At 51.7% G+C, this 18,459-nt stretch overlaps 7 protein-coding genes across 7 annotated transcripts; 3 read left to right on the top strand and 4 right to left on the bottom strand.

Annotated features, from left to right (window-relative positions):
* Positions 1-27: 27 nt before the first annotated feature.
* TrAtP1_000835 (uncharacterized protein) lies at positions 28-2,246 on the bottom strand. The gene is made up of 3 exons (XM_014090817.2): positions 1,552-2,246; positions 1,451-1,489; positions 28-1,399 (listed from the first exon to the last, which is right to left on the bottom strand). Exons 1-3 carry the CDS (start codon positions 2,015-2,017, stop codon positions 240-242), a joined length of 1,665 nt encoding a protein of 554 aa, XP_013946292.2. The 5' UTR covers positions 2,018-2,246; the 3' UTR covers positions 28-239.
* A 1,214-nt stretch (positions 2,247-3,460) lies between these two features.
* Positions 3,461-5,390, top strand: TrAtP1_000834 (uncharacterized protein; the record flags this gene model as incomplete). Its single annotated transcript, XM_066110736.1, has 4 exons — positions 3,461-3,542; positions 3,601-4,283; positions 4,354-4,731; positions 4,791-5,390. 4 exons carry the CDS (start codon positions 3,461-3,463, stop codon positions 5,388-5,390), a joined length of 1,743 nt encoding a protein of 580 aa, XP_065966809.1.
* A 475-nt stretch (positions 5,391-5,865) lies between these two features.
* TrAtP1_000833 (uncharacterized protein) lies at positions 5,866-7,306 on the bottom strand (the record flags this gene model as incomplete). The annotated part of the gene is made up of 3 exons (XM_014090815.2): positions 5,866-5,913; positions 5,978-7,084; positions 7,145-7,306. 3 exons carry the CDS (start codon positions 7,304-7,306, stop codon positions 5,866-5,868), a joined length of 1,317 nt encoding a protein of 438 aa, XP_013946290.2.
* A 705-nt stretch (positions 7,307-8,011) lies between these two features.
* On the bottom strand, positions 8,012-9,134 carry TrAtP1_000832 (uncharacterized protein; the record flags this gene model as incomplete). Its single annotated transcript, XM_014090814.2, has 4 exons — positions 8,012-8,149; positions 8,208-8,701; positions 8,784-8,896; positions 8,959-9,134. The coding sequence occupies 4 exons, from the start codon at positions 9,132-9,134 to the stop codon at positions 8,012-8,014; spliced, it is 921 nt and encodes a 306-aa protein (XP_013946289.1).
* A 2,261-nt stretch (positions 9,135-11,395) lies between these two features.
* TrAtP1_000831 (uncharacterized protein) lies at positions 11,396-12,991 on the bottom strand (the record flags this gene model as incomplete). Its single annotated transcript, XM_066110735.1, has 1 exon — positions 11,396-12,991. One exon carries the CDS (start codon positions 12,989-12,991, stop codon positions 11,396-11,398), a length of 1,596 nt encoding a protein of 531 aa, XP_065966808.1.
* Positions 12,992-14,561: 1,570 nt separating this feature from the next.
* On the top strand, positions 14,562-15,313 carry TrAtP1_000830 (uncharacterized protein; the record flags this gene model as incomplete). The annotated part of the gene is made up of 5 exons (XM_014090812.2): positions 14,562-14,602; positions 14,746-14,769; positions 14,842-14,898; positions 15,008-15,135; positions 15,213-15,313. 5 exons carry the CDS (start codon positions 14,562-14,564, stop codon positions 15,311-15,313), a joined length of 351 nt encoding a protein of 116 aa, XP_013946287.1.
* A 2,709-nt stretch (positions 15,314-18,022) lies between these two features.
* Positions 18,023-18,428, top strand: TrAtP1_000829 (uncharacterized protein; the record flags this gene model as incomplete). Its single annotated transcript, XM_066110734.1, has 2 exons — positions 18,023-18,333; positions 18,407-18,428. The coding sequence occupies 2 exons, from the start codon at positions 18,023-18,025 to the stop codon at positions 18,426-18,428; spliced, it is 333 nt and encodes a 110-aa protein (XP_065966807.1).
* Positions 18,429-18,459: the final 31 nt, after the last annotated feature.

Here is an 18,459-nt window from a genome sequence, read left to right as displayed (position 1 = left end):
AACTTTTCTAATTAATTGTCAACTGAGTTTTTGCAAAAAATAAAGGTTCATGATTTTGTGACTTGTTACTATGGATGAAAAATACTATCTGCAAGAGTCATAACATTAGCATTTTCTTTTTACTATACCAATCCCGGCTCTTCTATCTCTTTCTATATGCTGTATATGCCTTTTGCTATCCCGTCATTGCGTATCATGCTATGCTGAATCATTATCATCATCGGTCATTATAAATCGCGTTATACCCGTATGCTCTCCAGCTTGCTCACAACCTCCTCCATCAACTCCCCAGCCTCAATGCTCGTCATGTCCTCATCCACCCGCAGACACATTTCCACAACGTCCTTGTAAACCTTGCCGACCTTGCTGCCCAGCGCGGGAACCAGCACGGCAAGCACGACCTTGTCGCGCCAGCGCTCGGCCGAGTAGTGCGCCTTGTAGTACGCCTGCAGCACCTTCCAGAGCCCAATCTCGAGGAGCACCAGGCCGAAGCTGTAAATGTCAAACGACTTGATGTGCGGGCTGCCGCGCAGGGAGCCCGGGTGGCGGTGCAGGTCCTCAATGGACGGATTCTTGGGCGCCACGGACAGCGCCGTGTCGAGCTCCGGGCGGGAGGCGTCGAAGCCGCTGAGGTACGGGTGCGAAATGTCCGGGACGAGGGCGGCCGAGGCGGTGGGCGAGTTGGCCGAGGTGGAAAAGGCCGAGGGGAAGAAGAGGATGTTGGAGCTGCAGAGCGACTTGTGCAGCCAGTCGAGCGAGTGCAGCGACCAGACGGCCACGGCGAGGGTGCGGGCGAGGTGGACGCGCTCGTCGAGGTCGGGCGTCTTGAGGTCCGGGCTGGAGATGAGCGTCTTGAGCGTCGAGTGCGACGAGGCCGGCGCCGTGTAGACGAGGCCGTAGCGGCTGTTGGCGGCGTCGTCTGTGTAGCCGAGGCAGTCGATGCTGTGCAGGTCCGGGTGGCATTCCGACGCCGAGTGCATCATGCGTGCCAGATCGTCCATCCGGCGCACATGGGCGACGCGCTCCTCGATGGCTTCGCGGTCGTAGTCGACCCACTCGATGAGGACGTCTCCCGCGGCGACGTGATGGCCCTGGCACCGGCGCCGAGTGCTGCTGTTGCCCCTTTCGACGACGTGGCTGATGTCGAGCGAGGAGAGGCCGACTTTGAGCGCAAAGGTGGGCTTGAAGGAGGCCTGGGGCTTGCTGTCGAGGTTGATGCGCAGCTTCTTGAGGGTGGCGGAGTTTGTGAGCTGCGGGTAGATGCCCGAGGAGGCGTTCTCGAGCAGCGAGAGCTCGGCGAGGTCACGCTGGGCGCGGTCGAGCAGCTGGTGAGTCCAGGCGCGCTGGAAGGAGGGGACCTGCGAGGGGGGGAAGAGGCGCTCGAGGCCGTCGTTGAAGTCTGGCTGGATGTTAGTGGTGCGTCTTCTTGGCTGGTGGGTTTTGTACGCACCTTTGAGGTCTTTGAGCAGGTTGCTGAACTTTTCCTTGTCTGTCAGGGGCCATGTCAGTGTATGATATGTCATGAGATTCTCCTCGCTCTCGCTCGCATACCTCCAATCACCCACTTTGTCCTCAGCCCCAGCTCCCTCCTCCAGCTCCTCTCATTTGTGCCCGCACCCGCACTCGCACTCGTCCTCCTCTTTGACGCTCCATTGGCCCTCTTCTTGTCATCATCGCCATTCCTCTCCGCCTCCTCGTCCACCAGCCCGTAGCGGTCCTGCAGCTTGCGAAAGTCCGTCACGGTGCCGTGCAGCTGCTCCAGGATCTGCGTCGCCAGCGCCCTCAGCTGCGGGTTGCGCTCGCTCAGGTGCGCGTCAAACTTGCCCTCGGCGACGCCCCATTCGCGGCCCCAGACGGTCAGGCGCATCTCCTCGATGCGCACCTTGCACAGCATGCGCTGGCTGTCGCCGTCGAGGTTGGCCGCCGTGGTGAAGTAGCCGTAGGCCTTGACGCAGCCGTCGAAGAGCTGGCCGATGAAGCCAATCACGCCAATGGCGGTGCCGAGAGCCTCGGCCATTGGGATGTGTGGACGCTGCTGCTGTAGATGGAATGTGCAGTTTCAGGTGGTGGAGAGAAGACCAGCTGGTGTTTCGGGAATACCTAGTGATTGCGCCTAATCTAACCTGATGAGAAGCGGGTTTTACGAATAAGAAAAAAAAAAGAAGAAGAAGAAGAAGAAGCAATGACAGATTGAAGATACTAGCATGAGAGGCTGTTATAGATGGGAAACGAAACCCAGAAATGGCCCACTGATGTGCAGCTTTCGACTCAGCCTCAATTGCATTTGATACCATCTTTCATGCCCGTTCTGCTGCTTACACGCTGTATCCACCTAATTTGACCTAACAGGTAGGTACATGGTATTCTGACCGCCCGCCCTATACGCGTGCAAGTAGGTATTTTTCAAGACACCAAAACATTCTCATGACAAATGTCTCGTCCAATTTTGAACATGATTAGTGAACAGGACATGTTGAATCTGTAGATGCTAAACACATAACTCGAGATACAGGCCATGGCTGACATTGTTGTGGAGTAAAAGCCTGTGTCAGCTACCGAGGTAGAGGTATAGAATCAGTATCCTTGCTAACTTGGTGTATTGTATCCACGACACGAAGGCGCCGGGAAACCTCGATATACCGCCATTGAAGATGGTGATTGGTGTTGATGGATTTGATGTCTTTCATTTCGCTTAATCATATATTGAGAAAAAGAAATGGGAAGAAAATGAGGCCTAGGAACGACTACGGCGGTTGACTGGATGGAGATGGGTAGATATAAGCATTTATAGTGGGAATTTTGTATGAAAAGTGCCATCTAGCTATTAAATGGCTTTGAAACTGGCCGATGGAAGCAGCAATAGGTACGGTACACACATGTACGTTGCGTATTAGTAATGCTAATAGCCGATGCTACTGATACATCTGTTTGGGGTAATAGATGGCGAGCTGCTACATTCGCTGGGCGCGGTACTTTCCAGCGTCTGAGAAGTAATATCTATATAAACTGATTCACACAGAGTCACATTCAAAATAGTATAAAGTGCCGACTTGTATATTCCTATTCGAGTTTTGGTTTTTTATTTAATTTATCAAGTAAACCACCAATTCAGAGAACATCAATACTTGTAGTTACCGTTTCTGTATCATGCCGGCATCGCTAATCCCCGGTGCCTCGTCTGATATCCCCGACAAACTTGGCATCGGATCCTACCACACTAGGCGACATTATTGCCTTTTCCGGCGAATGATGCTACGCCCGGATCGCGGAATCTTCAAGCCAAACCGTATGTGGCGTCACCATATCCCAACCACAATGGAGTATTATTCATACACGGATTGCATCTTTTCCGCCGTCCTAATATAAATAAATAGATGCCTAAACAACAGGCTTTTCAGTCTTTGACGACGCCGGACCTGCTGATGAGCCACCTACCCAGTCTTTCTTCAATCAGTTCATCATGAGTCGGCCGCATATCCATTTACATCCCCGGTGCGGAGCCTGTGGTGATGAGTTCAGCCTTGGGCAGAAAATCGTTGCGGGTACTGATATATCTTTTCAATCTCATATTCCTGAGCTGTTGCTGATACTTTAGCGTAGCCATTCGGAAGAGTCGCTCCATTCAAGTCATCAATGCGTATACGTTCCCAGACCACGGTGCCAGTGATGATGCAGTACTGGATATCGAGTGGCACTTCTGCCGCAAGCCCTCATGCTCTCAATGCAACGATGGAGCGCCAGACGCTGCAACGATTCACGTCGATTGCTACAACTTATTTCGGCAACGCTGTAAAGCCGGCGATTCGCTACATCGACTGTGGTTGACGGCGGCGTGGAGAAGACCGTGGCACGGGGCTCCGTCTTTTCGATTGGCCCCTGATGCTGATGCAAACAAGACGATGCAGCTTGCTGCGACAGCCTGTTGCCTACCCCAGTTGACGGCCTTGCCAGCAGAGATATTGCATATAATAGGGGCATATGCTCAGCCGAGCCCTCTTAGCCGCTATCGTACTGTTCTTGACCTGGCTGCTGATTGGGACGGCCGGGCCCTGAGCCGGCAGCCATCACTACCACTCTCCAGAATCGTCTCGTGGGAACGAGATGGCCATGCCGTGTTGAAAAGCTGTCTTGCCCCAATTGTCAGGATTACGATTGACAACTGGGGGCTGAAACGAATCGAGAAGCTGGCAGACTATCCCCCATTTGCCGGTAAACGATCGGACACGGAAGTATACATCATAGAGACGCAGGATCGGTTAGGAGACGTGATGGTACAATTTCAAGTACGTGACACTCTCGACCAACACATCTTCACCACATCTACAGTACAGCCTCATTGACTAAACGCAATAGTCGGGCCTGGCTCGTTTGCAAGTACCAAAGGAGGCAGCCGATCTGCAACTCTGGGACACGCCTGCGCCGCCTCCTTTACAAAGTCTTCGAAACATGCCAAAGATGACAGGCACCGTCCAAGTCGCCACCATTGATCTCAAAAAAGTGCATGGCCTTACTTTCTTCGTAGCAAATGGATCCACCCTCGCCATACACGGCCATACACGCAGACGTCCTCATCCCGATGCCACGTTTAATCGACTTTCACGCCAACGTCAACGCCACACTGCTTGGGTCTACGTTCCATTCCCTCCAAAAGACCGGCTCACGCATTTTGGAATTCGTGCTCCACACAGATTCACGAAATCTCCCTGGGCTGTAGCCGACTATTCTTACTTGGTATGGGATTGCCCCTTTTTCCTGCGAACCCCAAAAAGACTCCCATCTAACTCGTATAGTTCCGCTTCCAATTGGCCGGAGACGTCATGGCCGGGCCCCGTTTTCTAGGACCAACGCAAGATTTCACGTGGCCTGTAAAAGAACAGCTGCTGCTCGTCTTCAACGTGGCAAAACCTGCGGCCATCTCGGCCATGAGTGCCTATCCCAACCAAGATAGTGACGTCGAACCGTTTGCCCGGCTCGACAAGCCCCCTTTCCAGGAGGCGTGTTTCTCGTCTGCTCCCCTGGAGAACGTAGCCCTCGTACACATATATTCAGACGCTGAAACTGGCCTCTGCCGGGGAATTCTCGCAGAGTACCACCACGGTTCCCAGCGTGCCCTCGGCGAATGCCGGGTTGGACTAGATCCAGTGTGCACTTACAAGAGCCCTGCATGCTTGTGTTTCAGCCGAGTCACGCGGCACCGTCCAGAAACGTCGATTGAGTTGAGAGGAACAAGAGTCTGCGCTGCTTACCAATCGAAACATGAGCATGATGAAGAGGGGTGGTCATGTTTTGCGATGCAAGGGACGCTTCGATTCTGGTTTACAAATGAACAATCTGTTGTGGATGTGGTGGTAGATGAGGTGGGATCGACATTTCCGAGTGGGCATCTTTAAAGGGAACATCAATGGAATTAACACTGCAAAAGCAGAATACAACCCAAAACACTATAATAAAGCGAGTCATGTATTGGTTGAGCCAAGAGTTTTTGGGGGAAAATTACATTTATTTGCGCAACTTATAGTCGTGTTGATGCTCATATATCCAACTCACTCTAGTATAAGTGGTTTTATGCCAATCCATCTAGGAATGAGACTCAAGATGCTTGGTAAATGAGATGGATGCATATCTACAATAAAATTATCAATAAGAGAGGCTCTAGGGATTGGAAACGTGCATGTCCATTACTGTTAATGAAACGTATACATGGAATAACTGCGCAATCTCGTATCCATATATAAGTCGAAGCTAAAGTCAGACGCCTTGATATTCAACAGGTAGGAAATGAAACAAATCCAAAAAAAAAAAAAAAGCAAACCGATTCGAGTCCCCAAACGGCAAGTTGATACCATCTTCCATGGAGCAATCCCCTTAATCCCAATCCCAGGTCCACTGTGGCGGCACCTCTGGCATCTGCCTCTAATCATCTGGTCAGCATCTAATAACAGCAATGCATTACACGTATACAAGGTTTCAAACATACCTTGGACTTCATCACATCACGGCATTTAGCACACGCAACTGTACGACAACTCGGGCACCGAAAAGCGAATCGAAACGTTGTCGTCGAGCACCGCTCGCACACGTGCTTCCCTTCTTCTCGATCCCACCAGGACTTGTGAAGACAAGCCGTTTTGCTGGTCGTTGCTCCAGTAGACGGTTTCGAGCTTGCGCTTTGTGATGTAAATTTCTTCCCACGCCTCGTACTGGGCGGCTCTGTCCCCCAGTGTGCATCTGGATATGCATTTGCATTCGCTTGCCTCTCCTTTTTCGCCTGGGGCGGCTTTCGAACTCGCTGCGCTTCTCGTTCTTTTTGCATTGCCTCAGCCATGTCGCGAAACGCTCGTCGTAACTCTTCTTCCACCTCACGTTCTCTCCTCTCGTTTTCCTTTCTCTCCTTTTCTCTCCGCTCGTTTTCCTTCTTCTCTCTCTCTTTCCTCTCCCTTTCCTGCTTCTCCCTTTCCTGCCTCTCCTTTTCTCTCCGCAGCGCTTCTCTCTGCCGCATCTCCGCCCACCGAACAGCTTCCTCCCGCGCCTTCTCTCGCTGCTGCAACGTCTCCTTGTCTGCCGTTTTCTGCCGTATCTGCTCATTGAGAGCATCGATGCTCGATTGTTTGCTGGCCATTGTACGTTTGCGGGAGTTTATTTCTGCCTCCCGCACAGATTGAGCGACCCTATTGGTCAGCATGCGTCTCTGCCTCTCCTCCTTGTCCCCTTCTAATTGCGATGCAGAGAAGAAGTAGCCAAACCAGCTCTTCTGCCTGGCCTCTTCCTGGGCGTCTTTATCTGCCTCGCTTTGCAGCTTGTCGAGTGCAGCTTGGCTGCGGTTATACTCGCGCCTAATCTCGAATAGCTCGCTTTCGAGCCTATTCCGTCTAATATAGAGCTGCTGCAGCGCCGCGCTCAGAGCCTCCATTTGTTCATTGAACTTTTGGGAATTCTCAGACTTCGCATCACTTGTCCGCTGCGACGGGTTGCTTTTGCTACTGGCATCGGCCGTATTTGTGCGTTGGGCTCGTATGGAAGCATATTGGACATCGTATACTCGTCGTCGGTCGGGGTCAAAGAGGGTAGAATAGGCAGATTCGATCTAGAAGAGGTTACAATCCCACTGCAAAGATTCTCAGTAAAATAGCATTTGATGACGTACCAGCTGAAACTGAGCTGTGGCTTTAGGATTGTTTGGATTCCTGTCCGGATGATGCAACAGAGCAAGTCGTTTGTAGCTTGCCCGGATGGCATCTTTTCCCGCGGATTGTAGGACGCCGAGAATCTCGTAATAGTCGTCTGTGACTTGAAAAGGAGCCATCATGAGCTCTTAAGCCAGGCTGGCCGTGATCCAAAGGCAACCACAAGCCCGTGATTTCGAACCATTGATGATTTATCAAAATACTGCTTCTATCCAAAGAAACATCGTAACCGTGTTTCGCCCTTACATCAACACCCAAATCCAACGAGGCTGCGGGCGGCCGACAGCCTGTCACGGAGCTGCCCCTCGCGTTGCTACCCGACATCATACCCACACGATCCTCAATTCTAACCAATGACATTGATAAAATCTTTACATGTACATGTACCTTCATGATCCTCGGGTTACACTGGTGTCTGCTCCAAGGCAACAAGTCAAGCCGGTGGCTTATACCATGGTTCAAACACTTGTAAACGGAGCGCGGCATAAAACATATGCATTGAGTAAATATAATTTTTTTTCTTGTATTTCCCGATTCCCTTCTCCCGCCGTGACTCCCGACATTGATAATTCTTTTTGTTTTCTTTCTCCATGTAGTATGTGCATAACTTGCAGCGTCCTAAATGGTCCATACTTCGTCATGTAGACTCATACCAGCAAATCCACTTCCCATTGATCCCATACAACCCAAAAAAAGGGTAGAAAAAAAAAAAAACTCCAACAAAAGAGTTTTTGTGATGCAATTCCAGATCGTAGAAGAGCAGCGTTGCTCGTGTGCCATCAAATCCAAACACTGGGGTTTGTCCGTTATTTTTGTTTTCGTCGGACTTAGTAAACCTTCTTCTTCTCGTCGATGCTGAACTGGCCCGGGCCACTGTTGACCAGGAGAAGCAGACCACCGACGATGGAAAGGATCTGGAAGAAGTCGTACTTGGCAAAGTCCTTGTGGGGGTGGTGCTCGTGAAGCTGCGGGGGGGAATCTTGTTAGCGAAGGGGTGCAAATGATGGCAGCGCAGAAACTTACAGTCCAGAAGTTGTTGACCAACAGGTTGAAGCCGCTCAGGATGACGACAAGCAGCGTAGCGCTGTACTTGGCCTTGAAGCCCACAACGACCATGACGCAGGCGCCAGCGCCAAGGATGCAGACAAGGACGCGCCAGAAGGACCATTCGCCGCTGAAGACGAAGCCAATGAAGAGGAAGATGAGGAGAACACGACCGGCCAGCTGGAAGTACATCTTCTTGTCCTTCTCGTCCAAGGTGGGGAGACCAGCAAAGGCCTTGGTCTTGCGGACCCAAGAGTCAGAGAGGACCATGAGGAGGCCACCAATGACGGACAGGTTTCGCAGGAAGAAGTTGAGATCGAAGATCAAGCCGTAGCCGAAAGCCTGAATGACCACAACGCTCATGAGCCCTCCAACAGCGTAATCAGAGTACTTTCTGGCGATGACGAGAGTGGAGCAGGAGACCATGGCGATGACGTTGAAGAGGAGGAAGAGGTGGGTGATTCCGGATGGAACTGGTCAACGCGTTAGCACATGCATTCCAGAATAATACATACACATTGGACAATGTGCGAATGCGCTGGGACCAATTCTTACTGTGGCGGTAATCGTGAAGATACAGCAGCTGGTCGCTCCATTGGGTGATGATTCGGAGCGCATCCTCGAGGAAGGTGACGACAATCAGGAATCTCCCAATTGCGGGCATGTATCTACAATGCGCCGCCGCGTTAGCTGCTGAGATGCCTCCACTGACGCGATCGTGACCACTTACGGCTTGATGGGCTCGCTGGCAGTGTCCAGGATATCCTCGACCTTGCTGGTGTACGGCCGCAGCTGATCCAGGATGCTGCCTCCGTTGGACTCGTCGGAAACCCCAACACTTCCGCCGCCTCCAGGATAGGCGCTGGGGCCGCCAATGCCATAGCCAGAAGGACCACGGTGCGACATTTTGACCAGAGCTGTCCTGCGACCTTTTTTTCTTCCTATTCCAAGCTCGACCTTGCTTCCTCGACTGCCTCTCGAGGATGATACCGACGGCTGCGGGCCCTCTTCAGCGACTTGGGCAAACTGGAGCTCCTGGAGCAAGTTCAAGAGGAGCGTTTCGGCGCAGCGCGATGCGATGCGATGAGATGCGATCCGATCCGGAGCTACCAAAGCAAAAGAGCTGGCGAGATCAACAAGCAGCAGCGCGCCCGAGGCAGCTCAGAAGAAGCACCGGGTGGTCGAATTGGGTGGGATGAGGACAATTGTGCGCCGGAGAAGCAGAAGCGAGATTGCAGCAAGAGGAGGGGCGAAGGGGAGCAGGTTTGGCGATGGCTATGACCTCAAAAACGCTCGGATTATCCTCCTACATACCACTGTGTCCTTTCCAAATCCCGTGATGTTGCAGGTCCCGAGGTGTCCACTTTTTACAAGGTGGTGGAGTCGAATCAGTGAAGTGATCCCCCCAGCTGTGGCTTTTCTGGCGGCGCTCACGCAGGTACCTGCCGTGGCCCCTCGGAGGACTTGTGCGGCCGGCGCGAGGCTGTGCGCGACGGCATGTAGCTTTGCCGAGGGAGGCTTGTACCGGACGGAATGAAGGCCTGCTGCCGGTACCTGTAGCGCTGGGTAGAATAGCGCGCCCAAAACCTCTGACGGCGGCGTTTTGACTTGCCTGAGCTTGACACATCTCGCCTAGAGACCAAGTTCCGTAGGTAGATCCCTAATAGAGCTGCGTCCGGGTCAGCAGCAGCTGGACCTCCCTAATTGGGGCCCTGTGGCGATGCGCCGATTCAAGCTTTCGCAGGCAGGCCATTGAATGCTTGCAGCACGCGGTAGCAATACCCGCGTGAGCGCCATTGCGGGCTGCCGGATCTAGTACCTGTACGCACTGCGGCAAGCGGGGTGACGGACGCCAAAAATAAACTACTACTAAGATAATAGAAGGTACCACTAGCCATCGCGGCAAAAGTTCTTGGCATCAGGTTATCCATGGCAGTAGGATTGATTGATTCTGTTCTCTTTTCTGACTCGGTAGACAGAGCATTGTTTGGGACACGACGTCTTGTTGGGGATGAGAGGCTCCAGAGTATGCGTGGTGTTTGAGTTTTCCTCCTGGGAAATTAGGTTCCATAGCAGTTAGTGGGATAGGCACGTTTGAATTCTAAATTCTATCTGTGCGCTGCTTCTAAACTGTCTCTTGACCATGTCCAAGGCAGTTAGCATGTGACGCACAGCCGCATCATCTATTGAGGATCCCTATTCAGCTAAGCTTTACCTGGGCACACAGACTTTTTGCTTCTATTCTGTTTTGCCATGAACTTGAATTGTTGTTTTTTCATTCTTCTTTTGGCGCACTCTGACACGGTTCCTTTACCATGTCGGTGGAAAGCTGCTCTTTGTGTTCCCTAAGAGAGACTTTAACTCAGACAATGTCGTCTACATAGTTGTTAGTTCCCTACAAGAATAAATACTACTTCAAATAATGGAAACCGACGCTCTTTGGGAGATTTGACTCGCATTTTCTTTTGCGAGACACCGGTAGGCAACTTTGTCCAACCGACCATTTTCTGCCTCCATTTGCAAAGCAGAATACCACTTACAAGTACGAAGCATTCAATACGACCAAGTGCCCACCTGCCTAAACAATCACAGGTAGTGGCGCCTACGGGACCACTTAGACCCGGTCCACTTGGAGAGATTCCGGCGCTCTTCTCTTCTTGCACAATGACTGGAATAATGATGCGAATTTGGGAACTTTGGTTTGTGGTGCCCCGCATAGTAGACAAAGCAGGTACCTAGGTATTATACTAAGTACTACTAGTGATTCACGGAGCCCTGCCAAAGTCCCTTGAAACAACATACTCGTCAACCGCACTATTGGTAGGTGGTGAGACATGCGTCGTTTGTTTTGAATTCCCGTAACAGGCAAGCCTGAATCGGGTCGGATGCGGAAGCTCCCTGTCAATGTCGTCTTATCTGCTCTGCATTATGAATGACGTGAGTTTGTCACTCGTCTAGGCGCTTCGCCGTCTACACTTATTCTAGTCCATGTGCTTTGACAGAACGAACTCCCCTAATACCAAGACTTTACCCAAATACCAAGATTAATAGGTATGTATCCAAGTTGTCTAACATCCATCTAATCTACGTGGTTGAATATCCCATCCCACACCTTTTCTCTCATAATATGCGCTTATATACTTACCATCAGTTTCCTCCAGCTTTCTTCATGTCATCTTCACATCATTCCCATCACTCGGCCCGGGCAAAATTCTGAGTGCTCCAATATCATCATACTCAACCCTCCCTTCATTCACAGCCCTTTGCATCTCCTCCCTCAATACCGTGCGCTCTCCCGTCGCCGGATCCCATTCCCAGCCTTCACGCATCCACATCCAGCGCAGACACTCTCGCAGCTCTTTGTCGGCCGGCCTCACTCTCATCCATTCAGGTTGAAACTCGGGTTCCCGGCCCTTCCCGTTCCAGTCCTCGGCTCGACCCAGCAACTCGTCGCGACAAAATATGCGCCAGCTGTCAATGGCATACTTGCCCTGAGTCATGTGCCCGATCTCCCACGTTTCGAGATCCTGGCTGCCGCCATCGGATAGTGGATGCGATCTCTCCGGATCTTCCGAGTCGCCGCTGCTGGCATCTCTCCACAGAGGACTGACGGCTCGTTTGTCGTAGTTTCTCACTCTGTGCCGTACGCCAGCCTTTGGGGGATCGTCTATAAATGCCTTTGCATATCTTTGGATATACGCTAGCCGTACGTTGGGGAGACCGAGGTGGCGTATCATGTCGAGAAGCTCTCCTTCGATGGACGGATCTAATAACTCAGCCGGCGTAGGAAATCGCTCTCTGACCCTTCGAAAGGCAGGTAGGGCTACTTTTCCATTCGTTTTTATCAGAAACGTGATGGCGATGAGTAACCAAAACGGGTCATGAGCCAGCTCCTCTTGAATGATGCCAAATGACGGTGAATCGAGAGGGGGAAACGGGATGCATGAGATGGTGCCTGCCGGGGGCCGCTTCCTTGAGGGACTCCGTTTTGCTGGCGATTGCTGCTGGAAGTAAGGTGATTTACTAGAGAGCCTGTTTCTTGACGGTTTCTTCTCATCCTCCGATTTACATATAGTCAGAGGCTGCCGTGGGTTATTCAAGCGAAGACGGTCAAGTGAGGGCAAGAGATTTGAAGATTGGCCCTCAAAACCAAAAGCCTCAACGGCAGTGCTCGCGCCCAGATGGATGGCCTCCTCGTGCAATCGTGCTTGGCTGCATTGGCGATAGCCAGATCCAGGTACAGAGCGATCCAAACGCGTGCTCTGTTCGGTCTTTATGCTGCCGCTTTGGGTCGAAAGCCTGTCAACCCAGTAATGAGATGTTATTCCTGATCGCAGTTTTTGGGCGCGCCGTCTTCTTGAAGATGTAGTCTCCTGATCTTGTTGCGAGGCCGCAAAAACGGGTGGTAAAATCTCAACATGTCTCTCCAAGTCTTTGGCGAGCGCAATCAGGCGATCAGTCTCTCCCCAAGGCTCAACAGCCGATGACCCTCCATTGAACCCATTCAGTATCTTCCAAACAGAAGTAAGAATGTCGCCACCGTCAAGGCTCTCGGGATCGTGATCTTGCATGCATCGCATTGACCGTGCACAGTCGATCAGATAATGCCAGTCTTGTGCGCCGCCGGCCAGGCTCTGGTCAAAGAGAAGTTGAAATTCATCGTATGGCGCTTCGCCGGACTCTAGGATTTCGCAAAGGAATGCTAGTGAGTCGTCCCAAACGTCAAACACAGACAGGAGGGTGTGGCCAAAGGACGTCGACATGGTGCTGAAATTCACGGAGCGCAGCTCAGCGTACGTGGCTCCGATATTCGATGTCCAGGAGGGAAAGCTTTGATGGACGTAGAGCGAAACAAATAAACTGGCATGATAGCGATATTTCCAAGAAACACATGCAATTTTATAATGGAGGAAGGGGGAAGTGCATCTTGAAGGATGTCAGAATCTTAAGGCAAGGGTGCTGAGTTAACAATTGAACAAGGAGCGTTTGTTGCTTTGGAAATACTAGCCGCCGTTACGGCTTTCACTACAGACTCACATCCACTTAGAGCACCACACAGCGCTACCGTACTACCCTAGGCAACGTACTAGCTTTGGATATTGCTTCATTTTTCATCCTCAAAGAGCACCCATTTGTATAATCCCATGCATTTCTATCAAGTATCTGTTAAGAGCCTGCAATTTTTTTTTTATTCGTAGCCAAGGTAGTAGGTAATAGTACATCGTATTTCGTTTCGATTGATGCTTCGTTCATGTAGATTATAACTCGGTCATGAAAGTATAGGATCAATGGCCCACGTACAGTCACTTGAACGGCCTTGATGCTCGATGCTCAATGTCATTGAAGCGAAAGCAGCTATTTTTCGTACCTTGGTACCCAGTTAATTCCGCATGAGGCTTGAACCCGTCACCAGTGGCTGAATTGCATCTTCTTGTTCAAAGATAAGATAACGGATACGTGCACTTGCATCTTGGCTTGGAGCACCCAAGCAGCGTTGGCTGGCAGCACGAGTAGGCTAGTCTCATGGCAAAAGATCAGACTGTGCCGCAAATGGATTTTTGCTGGTCAACCGGCCGTCAAAGCCGAGACGTTCGTGGGGTGCATGGCCAGTCTGCCCCCTGAATGGCCTGTCGCCTGACTCATCAAAGACGGGTCTCCACCGTGAATCGCTGCAGCAGGCTGGCGCGTGATGCAATTTGGCGTGCCTTGTGCGTCGCGGGTGGATTTGGTTTGATTTGATAGACCGTGTTTCTGTCCTCTTGTGCTGCAGCCGTGTCGCGGTTGGGCGACCAGGCGACTGCGACTGCCAGTTGATTTGACGTTGATGGTGTGACTGATTTTACCGGCAGCGGGTATTTGCTTGCAGCGGCGATCAGGCTAAGCGAGCGGCGTTTGCGAGCGTGGATGAGGCAGATATGGCGTAGGAATAAAACCGCACTCGTTTCCCTCTTCGCCTGTTCCAATAACGGCGTGACAGCTTATCAGATCCATATTATAGGCGATCCATACCGTACTTTTCCTCTCACCGAGGCAGCGCAGATTGCCCAAACGTGTCTTGATAGCCAGCGCTAACCATTCGCACTACTAGAAAATATTAAAAGTGGGGGCACAGCAGCGCCGGTACGTACCTCAAAATAAGGCGAAAAGAGCGAGTCACGTGTGCTCGTCCTATCAGGGCCCACCCGCAATCGCCCATTCTCTCTGGCCGTCTTCCGTCTTGTGCCTCCACCCGGGATTCTGTTTCCAATCCATCTTTCGCATTCCCTCTCCGGCGCCACCTCCGACCCTACTCGAGTCTGAAGCATCACCACCACAACCTCAATCATCCAAGAGATGAGTAGTCGCGGCGGGAAACTTGCCCCCGAAGTCAATCGGTGAGTTTTTCCGGCCTTCTTGCCAGTCTTGGCCGTGCGGCGAGCCTCGTGGTCTCCGAATCTCCGACCGAAAGGCCGGCACGCCTCGCCTTGATGACCGAGAAAAGGACATGGAAGAGCCTTGGCTGACCAATTTCTCATAGCGCTCTGTTCGTAAAGAACCTGAGGTACGCCTCCATCGATCGCAACATCTCGAATCGAGTCGAGTGCCGTGCAACCCGACGCTAACCTGTTGATAGCTACAACGTTACTCCTGAAGAGCTCTTCGACCTCTTTGGAAAATTTGGGCCTATTCGGTATGTCCACGAACCCGGTCGATTGCTGCCTCTTCGCCATCGCCATTGTCATCGCTGTCTTGAATATCTTTTGTTTCTACGAGTTACGCCATGCTAACCCAACCAACAGCCAAGTTCGTCAAGGTATTGCCAACAACACCAAGGGTACCGCTTTTGTAGTCTATGAAGATGTCATGGATGCGAAGCAAGCCTGTGACAAACTGAACGGTTTCAACTTTCAGAACCGTTATCTCGTTGGTACGTGACGGCGCGTCTCTTTTGGATATCATTATCCAAATCACGCTAGTAACACCCCTACTCTAACACGTCTGCAGTATTATATCATCAGCCCGACAAGATGGTAAAATCTAAAGAGGATCTCGACGCCCGCCGGGAATCTTTAGCGCAGCTCAAGAAGCAGCACGGCATAGATTGACAATCCGACCGGTCTGTAGGCACCCTGCAGAAGAAGACCATTTCTTCGTCTGCGGGCCGGTCTTCCTCATCATCATCGTCCTCCTCTTCTTCGTCAGAGATCAAGACAATCCTACGAAAGGGCAGGTCGCCAGCCAAGGCCACTCCGAGCAGTGGGCACGTCCACACCCGAGCCGTCCGATTTGCAGAAGGACTACGCGCAGCTCTACCGACGTTTGCCTAAACCGAGCATTCGAAACATTGCCCACGGAGTGATACAATTAAACGTACCACCATCTTTTTTTTTATCTGTTTTTCCGCCTTGGCTGGCACACAACTTCATTTTTTCCACCTTAATGCCAGTAGTTACCGGATCAATCACCCCTTGAGAAATAAATAAATCAAATCACGAAATGAGTCTTACATTTATGGGAACGGAAGGGGTGGGTTCAGATTGGGGAGCTGGGAAATTCAAAGGGTGTTTATACGGCAAGTGACGACATGGCAAGTCACATAAACTGCTTTTTTTTTTTCGGAATTTGGACGGAGCCTACCTTGCGGCCATGTTTACTAGCGAACATCTCCTGCCTCCCGAGGCCTTAACCAGAGAAATCAACAGCATGTCCCAACTGCGCACGCGTGTTCCAACCTTTGACCAAGTTGATCAAAAGAAGGGCTAGAATTTCTCTTTTTCTCGTTTCACTGAGCCAGTTTTCATATTCATGATTTGCTGCAGCTTTATTCGCCTGGCAGCCAACATGGGCCCTTGCCGTTGTGATAGATGACGAAGAATTGACCAAAGTAATTACATGTATTAACCAGAACTCTATGACGTACGATAAACACGATGTAGAATCCGTGAAGCTCATCACTGGTAGCTAATATGACATCATTTTCAGTGTTTGGATGTCTGGTAATAATGATTTCAATTCTGTAGACGTTCTCACCAGCCTCGGTCAGCGGAGATATTCATACGTACCTATAACCGCAGTCTGCGACAGCCTCTCTCCATACCTATTTTTGCTATGAAACATTACCAAGTCATCAATATCTTACCTGCTACAGGCGACATGACACACCGTTTCATCTCCAGACGACGTCAGAGAGAGAGCGCGGCACTGGTTGCGCATCTCTCTACTCGATGGCCGGGCAAAAGAGGAAGAAAAACGCCTCGCGGGCTGCCGACAGGGCTCGAGACCCTCACAGAATCTACCGCAGAGGTATTTTTGGGAGCAAGTCTCAGTCGCGTCCGAAACCTCTCAAGCAGGCCGCAGAGATGGCCTCGCCTCGCCGGGCGGTGTTCTAGAAAAGCGTGAATTATGAATGGACTCGATGCTTTCACGGCCCTTGGGACCAACAGCCGGGCCGCACAAACGGGCCGGCCAAAGTGGACATTGGAGCGGGCGGTGCAGCCGCTGCGAGAGCGCTGTTCGCTTCTGCTGTTTGAGCCCTGAAGCGCTGTGCCGGGGGTTCTGGAGCAGCAGCATTCCAGTGGCAGCGGTGCTGTAACAAGGGCCGCTCTAGGCGACTTCGTGGCGCAGCGCTTTTCGGGTCTCTTTTGCGGTCGCCTTTGTGGAGCTGGTCCTTTGGCCGGGTTTCAAAAACTAACATGCAGACTACACGAGGTCGCAGTTACAGCGTCCTCCTCTTTCTTCTAGCTCCAGCACCTCTCTAGAATCTTTTCAAGAGAAGTAACATCATGGAAAGCCTCAGGCCTCCAGCTGAGGTTGAGGTATCGATATAGCAGCAGAAGGGCCTTGGCTGCAGACGCTAGGTCCGTCGTCCCGGCCTGGCCATGCTCCAGGAACAGGTTTGGATCTTCCAATAGCTGGCGGGTGAGGCTGATATTGACTTGAGTATAGGGCAAAGAAGCCTCGCGATATGCAGTCTAGAGCAGGACAATGGAGTCATGCCAGGAACTTGTGCTGGTGATTGCATGGTCCTCTGATATAGGTGCCAGGGACAAAATAATCCGGGCATGTGCGATGAATAGAGTGGATGATCTGGAGAGTCCAATGAGAGACTGGAAGCCAACATTCAGATCCCAGTCTTTAATATAACGAACTCTAGTATCACGACGTGTTCATCCCATGGACCTGGCCGAACTGCCAATAGCAACAGCCTCCGGCCGGGTCCCACATCACCGGCTGAAGGCCCCGGCCCAGCCCCGGCATCGCCAAGGCCAGTCAGAGGCCGTTCCGTTGTGCTGGTACTAGGCTTCTCTGCCTTTGATGCCTTCACAGCCCCTTTCCAAGGTGCATTGATGACATCCCTGGGCATGGCAGGGGCCGGCTTGGGGGCTTCCAATGAGGCGACACATTGCGGTCGATGGCAGACAGCCTTCCCTCCGAGCTCATGGCCCCTCGTCCAATGACAGGCGAGGAGCACGAGTTTTTCTGTGCCCTTACGAGGTATGATTCCCATTTGATGTACCAACTCTACCTCATCATTGCCTTTACGCCAACTATCTAAGGAAAGAGAGGCCCGGTTAGATCCCCCTTGCTGTTGGTTAATGTTGTTGGTTTGGCAGGTCATACGCCCCCCCCCTTGACATCATCATATCTTCGCGCCGTTCTATATAACCACCAGGTGTTCCCTTCTTCGATTTCTCTTCTCGCCATAACATAACCATATATTGGTTAGGGGCTGCCAGACGAGTTCGTATTAATATCCCGCGGCCAATTCAATGCCAATACCAGTCGCCCCATTCAGCAGACTGGCCCTCGAAGACATGTCCCCCACCAGTCGAACGGGTCTATCTGCTACTTCAGAGGCTGGCTACCAACAAGGGCCACCCGTGGAAGATTCAAGCTCTGAATACGAGTCGTATTCGGACATGTCTGACGACGATGGTGACGAAGACGACGAGCTGCCCGCCATTGTGCAATCCCCCTCTGAGCTCTCCTACGCCATCGACCATCTTCCAGAAGAAGCCCAGGACGCGGTACGAAGAGTCTTTAGTGAGCCACCCAAGATTGCTCTGCAGCAATGCCGGCTCATTGGCGACACATATGCCTTCCAAATGACTGAGCTCGTCACGCAGTCCGTTCGCATTCGCGCTTCCGGCAACGGGGCCGCCTCGCAGCTAACATGCTCTTGTGGGCATGGCGGTGAGCTCGAGCCATGCTCGCACTTGATATGGCTCTTGGATCGACTTGCAAAGCAGAC

This window comes from Trichoderma atroviride, chromosome 1 (genome assembly GCF_020647795.1).
Source record: "Trichoderma atroviride chromosome 1, complete sequence".
NCBI classification, from domain to species: domain Eukaryota; kingdom Fungi; phylum Ascomycota; class Sordariomycetes; order Hypocreales; family Hypocreaceae; genus Trichoderma; species Trichoderma atroviride.
The sequence above is the reverse complement of the archived record's forward strand: the minus strand, read 5'-3'. Positions and strand labels throughout refer to the sequence as shown.

What these genes read in the sequence shown, in the direction of transcription:
- TrAtP1_000835 (XM_014090817.2), bottom strand. Translation starts at nt 2,017, where the DNA reads ATGGCCGAGGCTCTCGGCACCGCCATTGGCGTGATTGGCTTCATCGGC. An exon ending in GACAAAGTGGGTGATTGGAG is followed by an intron (nt 1,490 to 1,551) that starts GTATGCGAGCGA and finishes GGCCCCTGACAG; the next exon opens with ACAAGGAAAAGTTCAGCAAC. An exon ending in CCTGCTCAAAGACCTCAAAG is followed by an intron (nt 1,400 to 1,450) that starts GTGCGTACAAAA and finishes ACATCCAGCCAG; the next exon opens with ACTTCAACGACGGCCTCGAG.